The 13,635-nt window shown below is 41.4% G+C and overlaps 1 protein-coding gene across 1 annotated transcript; it reads left to right on the top strand.

Annotated features, from left to right (window-relative positions):
- Positions 1 to 11,017: 11,017 nt before the first annotated feature.
- Positions 11,018 to 13,049, top strand: LOC110525229 (zinc finger protein 771). Its single transcript, XM_021605198.2, has 2 exons — positions 11,018 to 11,427; positions 11,687 to 13,049. Exons 1-2 carry the CDS (start codon positions 11,232 to 11,234, stop codon positions 12,901 to 12,903), a joined length of 1,413 nt encoding a protein of 470 aa, XP_021460873.2. The 5' UTR covers positions 11,018 to 11,231; the 3' UTR covers positions 12,904 to 13,049.
- The last annotated feature ends 586 nt before the right edge of the window (positions 13,050 to 13,635 follow it).

Genomic DNA, 13,635 nt, shown 5'->3' with positions numbered 1-13,635 from the left:
CCCTATTGATCTAGCACTAGAATCTATATATGGTGTTATATCATGGGGAACTGTGGTCTAAATACCCAGCAACCCTTTCTACTCCACCCATTCCATTGGTCCCAATGGAACACCACTGTATTGTAGGCCTATAAAATGTAATATTGGTTTATAGACAAAAACATATATTCTATGTGCCGATGTAACAGTGGGGTTAGAATTACTCAGTAGGGTCTGTAGAATCTATATATCTAATCAAATTGTATTTGTCACATGCGCCGAATACAATAGGTGTAGACCTTACCGTGAAATGCTTACTTACAAGCCCTTAACCAACAATGCAGTTCAAGAAATAGAGTTAAGAATGCGGGGTCAATAGGTGGGGTCAATATGCGGGGTCAATATGTGGGGGTACAGGTTAGTCGAGGTAATTTGTACATGTAGGTAGGGGTAAAATGACTATGCGTAGATAATAAACAGCGAGTAGCAGCAGTTTAAAAACAAAACAAAGTGTGTGTGTGTGTGTGTGGGGGGGGGGGGGGGGGGGGGGGGGTCAATGTAAATAGTCCGGTTGCCATTTGATGAATTGTTCAGCAGTCTTATAGCTTGGGGGAAGAAGCTACACTTTCTCATCCACCCACTCCATTCACTGCAATGCAATACACTGTAGGCCTATGAATTACATATTGGCTTGCTCACACGCTCTATATAGGTCATGTTTTATAATGATGTATTCATACTATGATTCTCTCATTCCATGGAATGTTCACCGTCCTCATGTGACATGTCTGCTGAAATGTTTTATCTGGCTCTTCAATGATTGACAAAACAGATGAGGTTCACTTTGATTCTATACAAGTAAAGAGCAACAAAATCCAACTCCTTCCATGGAATGTGCACGGGCTCCATGATGGAGAAAAAGAAGAAGAAGAAGAAGAAAGAGCACAAGTTTCTTGAACACTTCAAGAGATTATCAGCAGATGTGGCTTTCCTGCAAAAAAAAAAGACATTTCAAAAAAGGAGAAATTGAATATTTAAAGAGGAGCTGGGTTGCTGAGGTCTATGCTGCCACCTACAGTAACAGCAGAGGTGTAGACGTCCTGACGAATAAGAATACACGTTTCCCTTAATATCGCAGCTCACAGATCAAGAAGGACATTTTCCAATGTTGAATTGTAACTTACATGGTGATAAATACACATTGATAATACCAAATTAGCCCACCAACGACGTTCTGGGCCATAACAGACTTTATATGGGCACATAGAATTCATAGAATACAAAGGAAAGCCTTATAGCCTCCCAGACTTGGTATTGTATCGACTCGCCACCCAAGGCTTTTACTTGAGACATATTGTTTAATGCACTAATAAGGAACAATGGATAATTATTGAAGATGTACATGCTCACCCCCAAAAATCTTTTCACATGTTTATTTGAAAGGATAAAGCTAAGAACATAGTTAAGAACACTATAACAATATGGAATAAAATGAAACGGATTCTACAAGAACCAATATCACTCCCTAAAACACAACCCTATGGAACAATCCTTGGATAGCTTTTCAGAATGCACCAATAAATTGTCCCACATGGAAAACTAAAGGCATAGAAACTGTAAATTACTTGTTAATAGGAAATAGATTCATTTTCATGACAGAATTAAAAAGCTATTTTTGACAAACCAATGCAGGTATTTTCCAATACATGCAACTAAAAATGTTCATATCACAAAATCTTGATTTTAAATATTTTAGACACCAGAGGGAATCCTATTTGAGTCATAAAAGAATATTCATATGATTGTTAAGATACACAAAACCTTGCCTATCCAACTGACAATCTTTTAGAAAAAATAGAAACTATTGGAACCAAGACTTTAAAATAACTGATATTCGCACACAGGGTCGCAACTTTCACTGGGTGCGGGCGGGACATGACCCCCTCACATTCTGAAATTGCATTTTGTCCCCCCCAATTTTATAAAGCCTATGTGCTTTAGGACCATGTGGACGCCTCAGAGCAGTTGGGTAGGCTGTTTTCCAGTTTCAGCTGGCTGGATTAAGGCCTGCAACTACACGGACACCACAGAGCATGCAGACAGGCTGTGTGAAGGCAAAGCTTCTGAAAAGGCTGGAGTTTAGGACCAGCATAGCAGAGGTTAACAGAGGCTGCTGCTGTCTGTGTTGCGCATTTACTCTGAGTTGTAAAAGCAAGCAGAGCAGAAACTGGCTACTCTTTAGGTGACTGATGTAGCTGGCAAGGTAACTGCTGTTTGACAGAAGAAGAAGAAAAATATTCACAGTGCTGAGCTAGTAGTGTAACTGACATGTTACGTTAGTTAATGTTTCATTCCCTCTCAACTGAAGTGAATTAACTACCATACCCAGTTCAGCTCTAGCTAGCTATCTGTCAGGTAGTGCTTCAAAACCTGTATTGCTTGCTGTTTGGGGTGTTAGGCTGGGTTTCTGTACAGCACTTTGAGATATCAGCTGATGTACGAAGGGCTATAGAATTGATTTTATTTGATTTAGTAGTATCAAACAGATGTTGTCTATATGAAAATGTTTTGTAGCCTTTGTTTTGTCCCATTTCAACAGAAGCACATTTGATGATGTACCACTGTACCATTAGCAAGAGCTAGCCAAAAGTTGGCTTAAGTTAGCTATCTAGCTAGCGCACCAACATTTGCAACTATTTTAAGGCAGTCTGACAAACCTCCAAAGTTGATTTCCAAACTGTACCAAACCAATATCTGAAGAAGACCTGGGAGATGATGAAGAATGGATACAGATATGTTAGAATGTCCAGTCATGTTCATATGATCTCACACATAAATTACTGCAGTTTAAGACCACCCATAGAATGTACTATATGCCAGTTAAACTGAATATCATGTCATTCTGCTGCTGGAGGTGTAAAACACAAAAGGGGACATATTGCTTACAGTATCTTGTGAAGGCTGGCTGAATTCTGGCAAAGAGTATGTTCTTTTATCTCAGCATGTCTACAGATTCTGCCTTCTCCCTGTTTTTGTTTGCTTGGAAATGTTGATACTGGAGACTGTTATTAAGTTAAAAGAGCTCTACAGTACTATTAGGCGTATGCTATGAAATACAGTGTATTCGGAAAGTATTCACACCCCTTCACGTTTTCCATGTTTCCATGTACTTTGTTGAAGCACCTTTAGCAGCGATTACAACCTTGAGTCTTCTTGGGTATGATGCTACAAGCTTGGCACACCTGTATCTGGGGAGTTTCTCCCATTCTTCTCTGCAGATCCTCTCAAGCTCTATCAGTTTGGAAGGGGGGCATGGCTGCACAGCTATTTTCAGGTCTTTCCAGAGATGTTTGATCAGGTTCAAGTCCGGCCTTTGGCTGGGCCACTCAAGGACCTTCAGAGACTTGTCCTGAAGCCACTCCTACTTTGTCTTGACTGTGCGCTTAGGGTTATTGTCCTGTTGGAAGGTAAACCTTTGCCCCAATCTGAGGTTCTGAGTGCTCTGGAGCAGGTTTTTTTCAATGATCTCTGTACTTTTCTACATAATCCCTTTTCTATATATTTGCACTACAGGAAAATATATTGATTGTGGGTCTATAAAGCCAAGGTTCAGTCTACTCATTAGAGTCCACATTATCCAGTTTTGAACAAATATTTAGGTCCCTCAAACTCAACTCTGGATCTCGAAGACAGTTCCACTGCATTTTTTCATTGTTCCCCTCTAATTTAGACCTGGGACACCAGGTGAGTGCAATAAATTACCGGTTAGAACAGAACATCAGCATGCTCCGGACCTCGTAGGGTAAGAGTTAAATACCCCCTGATCTAGATCATAGACCCAGGTACACAAAAACTAACATGGGACAGGACTCTTATTCTGAAGGATTCCAAAAATCTGTGACTCGGAAGTCCCTAATTATTTTGCTGGCATTGCAGCGATAGTGCCAATCTGACCTCCATTATGCCAGCAAGAATAAGTAAGACCTAGCAAGAATAGAGCTCGCCAGTTTGTAGACCTAAAACCTGGAAATGAGTTACCTCTGGTTCGTTCTGCCATTCCTATGTGAAAAATTCATGGGGAACGAAAAGGGTTTTTGGGATAAACGCCGAAAATAAGGTCTGAGGTTAACACAGGCTTAGGAGATCTGATACATTCTACTCAGGAGCATCTCTGACTTCCAAATCCATGGATAGAGTATAACATTTAAAGCAACGTGTATTTCATCTTCACAATGTGCTAGTAATGTTTACAAAAAGATAAAACTACCTGTTGTGATATCACAACAACAATGAAATTGACAATTCATCTTCCACCCATTCTGAAGCTGCAGTGACAGCATATATTCCATGAATGAATTGTAGGCCTACTGTATCCCATATGAACATACGGTAGAGCACATTGAGAAATGGTTGGAGCTTAAATAAATGAATGTAAAGAACATAATATTCTACAGACCCTATTGATCTAGCACTAGAATCTATATATGGTGTTATATCATGGGGAACTGTGGTCTAAATACCCAGCAACCCTTTCTACTCCACCCATTCCATTGGTCCCAATGGAACACCACTGTATTGTAGGCCTATAAAATGTAATATTGGTTTATAGACAAAAACATATATTCTATGTGCCGATGTAACAGTGGGGTTAGAATTACTCAGTAGGGTCTGTAGAATCTATATATCTAATCAAATTGTATTTGTCACATGCGCCGAATACAATAGGTGTAGACCTTACCGTGAAATGCTTACTTACAAGCCCTTAACCAACAATGCAGTTCAAGAAATAGAGTTAAGAATGCGGGGTCAATAGGTGGGGTCAATATGCGGGGTCAATATGTGGGGGTACAGGTTAGTCGAGGTAATTTGTACATGTAGGTAGGGGTAAAATGACTATGCATAGATAATAAACAGCGAGTAGCAGCAGTTTAAAAACAAAACAAAGTGTGTGTGTGTGTGTGTGGGGGGGGGGGGGGGGGGGGGGGGGGTCAATGTAAATAGTCCGGTTGCCATTTGATGAATTGTTCAGCAGTCTTATAGCTTGGGGGAAGAAGCTACACTTTCTCATCCACCCACTCCATTCACTGCAATGCAATACACTGTAGGCCTATGAATTACATATTGGCTTGCTCACACGCTCTATATAGGTCATGTTTTATAATGATGTATTCATACTATGATTCTCTCATTCCATGGAATGTTCACCGTCCTCATGTGACATGTCTGCTGAAATGTTTTATCTGGCTCTTCAATGATTGACAAAACAGATGAGGTTCACTTTGATTCTATACAAGTAAAGAGCAACAAAATCCAACTCCTTCCATGGAATGTGCACGGGCTCCATGATGGAGAAAAAGAAGAAGAAGAAGAAGAAAGAGCACAAGTTTCTTGAACACTTCAAGAGATTATCAGCAGATGTGGCTTTCCTGCAAAAAAAAAAGACATTTCAAAAAAGGAGAAATTGAATATTTAAAGAGGAGCTGGGTTGCTGAGGTCTATGCTGCCACCTACAGTAACAGCAGAGGTGTAGACGTCCTGACGAATAAGAATACACGTTTCCCTTAATATCGCAGCTCACAGATCAAGAAGGACATTTTCCAATGTTGAATTGTAACTTACATGGTGATAAATACACATTGATAATACCAATTACCCCACCAACGACCCTCTGGGCCATAACAGACTTTATATGGGCACATAGAATTCATAGAATAAAAAGGAAAGCCTTATAGCCTCCCAGACTTGGTATTGTATCGACTCGCCACCCAAGGCTTTTACTTGAGACATTTTGTTTAATGCACTAATAAGGAACAATGGATAATTATTGAAGATGTACATGCTCACCCCCAAAAATCTTTTCACATGTTTATTTGAAAGGATAAAGCTAAGAACATAGTTAAGAACACTATAACAATATGGAATAAAATGAAACGGATTCTACAAGAACCAATATCACTCCCTAAAACACCACCCTATGGAACAATCCTTGAATAGCTTTTCAGAATGCACCAATAAATTGTCCCACATGGAAAACTAAAGGCATAGAAACTGTAAATTACTTGTTAATAGGAAATAGATTCATTTTCATGACAGAATTAAAAAGCTATTTTTGACAAACCAATGCAGGTATTTTCTAATACATGCAACTAAAAATGTTCATATCACAAAATCTTGATTTTAAATATTTTGGACACCAGAGGGAATCCTATTTGAGTCATAAAAGAATATTCATATGATTGTTAAGATACACAAAACCTTGCCTATCCAACTGACAATCTTTTAGAAAAAATAGAAACTATTGGAACCAAGACTTTAAAATAACTGATATTCGCACACAGGGTCGCAACTTTCACTGGGTGCGGGCGGGACATGACCCCCTCACATTCTGAAATTGCATTTTGTCCCCCCCAATTTTATAAAGCCTATGTGCTTTAGGACCATGTGGACGCCTCAGAGCAGTTGGGTAGGCTGTTTTCCAGTTTCAGCTGGCTGGATTAAGGCCTGCAACTACACGGACACCACAGAGCATGCAGACAGGCTGTGTGAAGGCAAAGCTTCTGAAAAGGCTGGAGTTTAGGACCAGCATAGCAGAGGTTAACAGAGGCTGCTGCTGTCTGTGTTGCGCATTTACTCTGAGTTGTAAAAGCAAGCAGTGCAGAAACTGGCTACTCTTTAGGTGACTGATGTAGCTGGCAAGGTAACTGCTGTTTGACAGAAGAAGAAGAAAAATATTCACAGTGCTGAGCTAGTAGTGTAACTGACATGTTACGTTAGTTAATGTTTCATTCCCTCTCAACTGAAGTGAATTAACTACCATACCCAGTTCAGCTCTAGCTAGCTATCTGTCAGGTAGTGCTTCAAAACCTGTATTGCTTGCTGTTTGGGGTGTTAGGCTGGGTTTCTGTACAGCACTTTGAGATATCAGCTGATGTACGAAGGGCTATAGAATTGATTTTATTTGATTTAGTAGTATCAAACAGATGTTGTCTATATGAAAATGTTTTGTAGCCTTTGTTTTGTCCCATTTCAACAGAAGCACATTTGATGATGTACCACTGTACCATTAGCAAGAGCTAGCCAAAAGTTGGCTTAAGTTAGCTATCTAGCTAGCGCACCAACATTTGCAACTATTTTAAGGCAGTCTGACAAACCTCCAAAGTTGATTTCCAAACTGTACCAAACCAATATCTGAAGAAGACCTGGGAGATGATGAAGAATGGATACAGATATGTTAGAATGTCCAGTCATGTTCATATGATCTCACACATAAATTACTGCAGTTTAAGACCACCCATAGAATGTACTATATGCCAGTTAAACTGAATATCATGTCATTCTGCTGCTGGAGGTGTAAAACACAAAAGGGGACATATTGCTTACAGTATCTTGTGAAGGCTGGCTGAATTCTGGCAAAGAGTATGTTCTTTTATCTCAGCATGTCTACAGATTCTGCCTTCTCCCTGTTTTTGTTTGCTTGGAAATGTTGATACTGGAGACTGTTATTAAGTTAAAAGAGCTCTACAGTACTATTAGGCGTATGCTATGAAATACAGTGTATTCGGAAAGTATTCACACCCCTTCACGTTTTCCATGTTTCCATGTACTTTGTTGAAGCACCTTTAGCAGCGATTACAACCTTGAGTCTTCTTGGGTATGATGCTACAAGCTTGGCACACCTGTATCTGGGGAGTTTCTCCCATTCTTCTCTGCAGATCCTCTCAAGCTCTATCAGTTTGGAAGGGGGGCATGGCTGCACAGCTATTTTCAGGTCTTTCCAGAGATGTTTGATCAGGTTCAAGTCCGGCCTTTGGCTGGGCCACTCAAGGACCTTCAGAGACTTGTCCTGAAGCCACTCCTACTTTGTCTTGACTGTGCGCTTAGGGTTATTGTCCTGTTGGAAGGTAAACCTTTGCCCCAATCTGAGGTTCTGAGTGCTCTGGAGCAGGTTTTTTTCAATGATCTCTGTACTTTTCTACGTTTTTCTTTCCCTCGATCCTGACTAGTCCCCCAGTCCCTGCCGCTGAAAAACATCCTCACAGCATGATGCTGCCACCACCATGCTTCACCGTAGAGATGGTATTGGCCAGGCGATGAGCGGTGACTGGTTTCCTCCAGACGTGACGCTTGGCATTCAGGCCAAGTTCAATGAATCCAAGTTCAATCTTGGATTCATTAGACCAGATAATCTTGTTTCTCATGCCCTTAGAGTCCTTTCCGTGCCTTTTGGCAAACCCTGTCATGTAACTTTTAGGAGGAGTGGCTTCCATCTCGCCCCTCTACCATAAAGGCCTGATTGGTGGAGTGCTGCAGAGATGGTTGCCCTTCTGGAAGATTCTCCCATCTTCACAGAGGAATTCTGGAGCTCTGTCAAAGTGACCATCAGGTCCTTGGACATCTCCCTGACCAAGGCCGGTTGTGATACAGCCTGGAATCGAACCAGGGTCTGGAGTGACACCTGTAGCACTGAGATGCAGTGCCTTAGACCACTGTGCCACTCGGGAGCCCCTGAAGTGTACAGCGACAGAATTCAGAACATTCTTACAGTATTCTCCCTGTACACCAAGTCAGAACCGTAGGATAAATAAAGGGGGCATTTAAGCAGACAATGAAAGCTCTTACAATATTCAATTGTTACATTTCTCTAAAACAGGCTAAAGGCTACATGTACACCACCAAGCCAGAACTGTAGGCAAAATTAGGAGGGGAAACAGGACCAAACTATTATGATGAGGCACGTGAGCTACGTACAGCTTACTGCACAACAAAACACGTAGTATTACTTCATTAGCTATAGTATAAATATCTCCCATATTACATCATTCATGAAGCAGCATACAATAAATTTTTGGACTCACCTTGTTGTGCTATGATCACTTGAACAAGAAGGTATCGTGGTGGTCCTTCGTGATTAAATTATGTCATCAAACTTTGTCATCAAAGTCTGGCATTCTCTGGATTAATGATGCTTCAAGACAACTGGGAACCCAGAAAAAAAGGTAGAATTGTGATGATGTCAGTAATCTTCAGGTCAGAGCTCTAGAAAGAGGCCCGAGTTCCCGACTTGCAATTCCGAGTTGGATGACCGTTCAAAATTTATTTCCCAGTCGAAGCACATTTTTTTCATAGTTTCCAGTTGTCTTGAACTCACTGAAATCAGATTTCCTAAGTTCTGAGTTTCCAGTTGTTTTGAACGCGGCAGAAGTCGTGCTGGATTGACACCATAGCCAATGTTGAATGTTTATCATTTTAAGCTTGGAAAAGAGACTCTTAAACCCAGACTTGGGACCAAACACCCACTCCACTGAACACCAATTCCTTCCAAACCACTCATTGTTGAATTTGCCGATTTCCAACTTATGTCATGTTTATGTCCAATGGCCGATGAGCACCGATACGTTTTATTTGGTACGGCAACTGCACCGCCCTCAACCTGTCGGGCTGTATCACCGCCTAGTACGGAAACTGCACCACCTTCAACCGCAAGGCTCTCGAGAGGGTGGTGCGGTCTGCACAACACATCACCTGGGGCAAACTACCTGCCCTCCATGACACCTACAGAACTTGATGTCACAGGGAGGCCAAAAAGATCATCAAGGACAACCACCCGAGCCACTGCCTTTTCACACCGCTATCATCTAGAAGGCGAGGTCAGTGCAGGTGCATCAAAGCTGAGACCGAGAGATTGAAAAACAGTTTCCATCTCAAGGCCATCAGACTGCCCAGAGAGGCTGCTGCCTACATTGAGACCCAATCACTGGACACTTTAATAAATGGATCACTAGTCACTTTAAACAACGCTTCCAATAATTCCACTTAAATGTTTACATATCTTACATTACTCATATCACATGTATATACCGTATTTTATACCATCTACTGCACCTTGTCTACGCCGCTCGGCGATCGCTCATCCATATACATATATGTACATATTCTCATTCACCGCTTTAGATTTGTGTGTATTAGGTAGTTGTTGAGGAATTGTTAGATTACTTGTTAGATATTACTGCACTGTTGGAACTAGAAGCACAGGCATGTCGCTACACTCGCATTAACATCTGCTAACCATGTGTATGTGACTAATAAAATTTGATTTGATTTTCAAGTTCTACCCTTAGATTTGGTGATGACGTAGTGTCCCCAAGCTACTAGAGAACATTACCAACCCAAACACTCCGTATTGCCACTGGCTGCCCCACCACCACAGAAAGCACTGAGCTAGGCTGAAACATCTGCATTTTGGAGCTGCCTTACTCAAGAAAGCAAAAAAGAGATCTTAGTTTGTATGCTGCTTTATTAACTAAATTGTTGTATATATATTTTTTACAAACTGATATGTATTAATGCCAAAAAGGCATGTTTTTGTTTTTTATAGCTAGCTAGAAAGGTGGGGCACTGCTCTGATTGGTCGCCACTGCCCTGTTGACACAAATTTGAGGGAGTTGGAATTTAACTAACAAATTAGTTAAAGAAAGGGTACGCTTAATCCATTATAAACCGATCTATATAATTTATTATACAAGAGACAAAATCCACAAAATCTACAGCACAACGACAGTCATGTCTTCAGTACACTGGACATGAATATGAATACGACCTTTAGATCGCGAAAACGTCAAACATGTCAGATTTCAATACTGGTCGATGTCATAAAGCGGGAGGTTGTCTTCTCTCGAATGAGACATTGGTCATATTTTTTTGCGATATTCCTACCTCTAGAAATGTGTAACTTAACAGAGGGTCTTACACATATATTTGTGCATTGCATAGTGCCGTCGCGAAGGTCAGACTCCACTCTTTGAGCCACATCGACCTGCAAGTTGAACGTGATGAGATTGTAGACTCCTAAAAAGCTAGCCAACCAGCCCATAGAGAGAACATTACATTCTGGGTTTTGTTGTCGAATTCAGCTGCAACATATTTCAGCAACGATTTTCACATGTTTCTACCAACCTTATTATAACGACAAAATAAAACATTTGTTCACAAAAATATTGTTCTCACATAGTGTTATGTAACACTGTAAAGTATAGGAATGAGTGTATTTTTCCTTTAATGTTTAGACAATTGTTGTTCATATCATGAATAAATACAGGTTACTGATACTTCTCTACTATTCGAAATTCCGTTACCCGGAAGTACTTTTTAAGTGTTACTGACGAGACGCTGATCCAGTCTGGATTCATCAGTCTTCACAACGGTATCGCCAGTATTTATAACTTCTTCCACCTTCAATCCATTTCACCCTCAAAATGTCTAAACTACAGCTGCTTAATGTGATTCTCAAAGAAAAATTAACTTCAGTTCCTTTGGAGATATCAGTGGCAGTCCAAAAAACGATGGCAGAGTACCTAGAAGAAATCTTCCGTTTGAAACGGGCGAATGCACGTCTACGAAAACTGCTGGATTTGGTTTTTAAACCAGAGATAAAGTTGCATAGATTAGCAGGTTTGTGTCTTTTTGTCATTCATTATGCATTGTAGCCTAATTGTCGTCATTTACATTTTAGATGTATATCATATATGACCGCGTTATTCATGAATTTCATGATATTTTGAAGCATTTGCAAAACTGGTACTGGATACCGGAAGTAAAGCAGGAATTGAAGTAACTGTCCATATTTTTAGTGGAAGTCACTATACCTATTTCTTGTCTCTTTTCAGTGTTTACGGTTTAATCAAATGTCATCCTTTCTCGTTCCCTCCAGTCCTCCAGCAGCTCAGTCTCACTGAAGAGGATATTAACCCAGAGCAGCAGGAATGGAACCCTGGTCTGGGTCCAGTGGAGTCTGATGCAGAAGAGTCTATATGGGACTCTTTCAACATCATAACTGAAGAGAACCAAACAGAATCTGATGGAGAGAGCTACGGTGAGTCCGAATCAACCAATGATTATGAGCCCCCCTCTGAAGTAAATGCAGACAGTGACAACAGTGGAAGTCATAAAGGAAAAATGGATGGAGTGGAGAAGAGAATATCACTGTCAGGGTTAAAGCCTCTTAAATCAAAGCGAAGAAGAGGACGGCCAAGAAAAGAAACCAGTGAGTTGCCTGATCTGATATGTGACGTGTGCGGGAAATGCTTGGCGAATGAGCGTAGTCTGAAAAGGCATCGGCAAAGCCGGCACAGTAAAGACAGACCATACATGTGTGACACATGTGGACACTGTTTTGCCATGAACTGCTCCCTGAGGAGGCACATGAAGATTCACATGGAGGAGAGACAACATGGCTGCACCGAATGTGGCAAGCGTTTTTTTCACAAGAAAAGCCTGAAAAATCACATGGATACTCATAAAGGGCTCGTTTTTAAATGTGATTTTTGTGGAAAATGTGTGACGACAAAAGCAAGTCTGAAACTGCATCGGCGAATTCACACCGGGGAGAAATCGCATCCGTGCAAAGAATGTGACAAAGCCTTCTACCGTGAGTCAGACTTGATAAAGCACACGAGAACTCACACCGGGGAGAAACCATTTCGGTGCAAAGAATGTGGCAGATGCTTCGTGGAGAAGGGAACCCTGACAAAGCATATGATGACTCACACAGAGGAGAAACCACATCGCTGCAACAAATGTGGCAGATGCTTCGGTCTGAAGGGAAACCTGACAGTGCATATGAGGACCCACACAGGGGAGGGGGTTCAGTGTCATATGTGTGGAACTCACTTGAAATTAGCATCAAGTCTGAAAAGACATCTACAAACTCACAGAAGGAATATTAACAATAACGCACTCTCCCCTGGTTCCCAGTCGAAGCGTACATCCTCTTCAATACCCTGGTGCTTGCCTACAGAGCAACAAGGGGAACTGCCCCTCCCTACCTTCAGGCTATGCTCAAACTCTACACCCCAATCCGAGCATTCCATTCTGCCACCTCTGGTCTCTTGGCCCCCCCATCCCTATGTGGCCCCCCCATCCCTATGAGAGGCTGGCTCTTGCTCATACCAGTCAAAGCTCTTCTCTTCCCTGGCACCCAAATGGTGGAACAAGCTTCCCCCAAATGAAAATGTCTGAAAACCTACTTCACTAGATGTCTTGATTAAATCCCACAGCCACCCCCCCCCCCCCCCCCCCCCCCCCCCCCCCCCAAATAAAAACAATAACAAACAAGCATTTGCACTTGTCGTTTCTAGCACTGACCTTGCTGACTACTTTGAGGTAAAATGTACTTACTAAGACTGATATGTGGTTGTCTCACTGAGCTGTCTTAAAGCTATAATCAGCAGTTGAAACATTAACAAAGCGTCACCCTACCACTGTTTTGGTAAACAACTGAGGGAAGGGCCTGGAGAAATGTAACCAGTCAGATTCATAGACCGAGTTATGGATGCAAGTTTTAACCATGTTTTGAGTCTATGCAGTGTTCATATTGAAGTTGTTTACAAACATTGGAGTAAAACAAGCTTATATTTTGGGTTCTGAAGTGGTATGACAGTTGAACTAAGCAATTTTTTTTATTTAACCTTTTTTTAACTAGGCATGTCAGTTAAGAAAACATTTTTTTTTACAATGACGGCCAAACCCTCTATTAACCCGGACGACGATGGGCCAATTGTGCCCCACCCTATGGGACTCCCGATCACATCCGGTTGTGATACAGGCCCGGGATCAAACCAGGGTCTGTACTGACGCCTCTCGTACTGAGATGCAGTGCCT

The sequence above is a fragment of the Oncorhynchus mykiss genome, chromosome 6, assembly GCF_013265735.2.
Source record: "Oncorhynchus mykiss isolate Arlee chromosome 6, USDA_OmykA_1.1, whole genome shotgun sequence".
Taxonomy (NCBI): Eukaryota; Metazoa; Chordata; class Actinopteri; order Salmoniformes; family Salmonidae; genus Oncorhynchus; species Oncorhynchus mykiss.
This window is presented reverse-complemented; position numbering and strand designations above follow the sequence as displayed.

Coding starts and splice junctions, on each gene's coding strand:
- LOC110525229 (XM_021605198.2), top strand. CDS start 11,232: ATGTCTAAACTACAGCTGCTTAATGTGATTCTCAAAGAAAAATTAACT. Junction 11,428..11,686: donor AAAGTTGCATAGATTAGCAG/GTTTGTGTCTTT, acceptor CGTTCCCTCCAG/TCCTCCAGCAGCTCAGTCTC.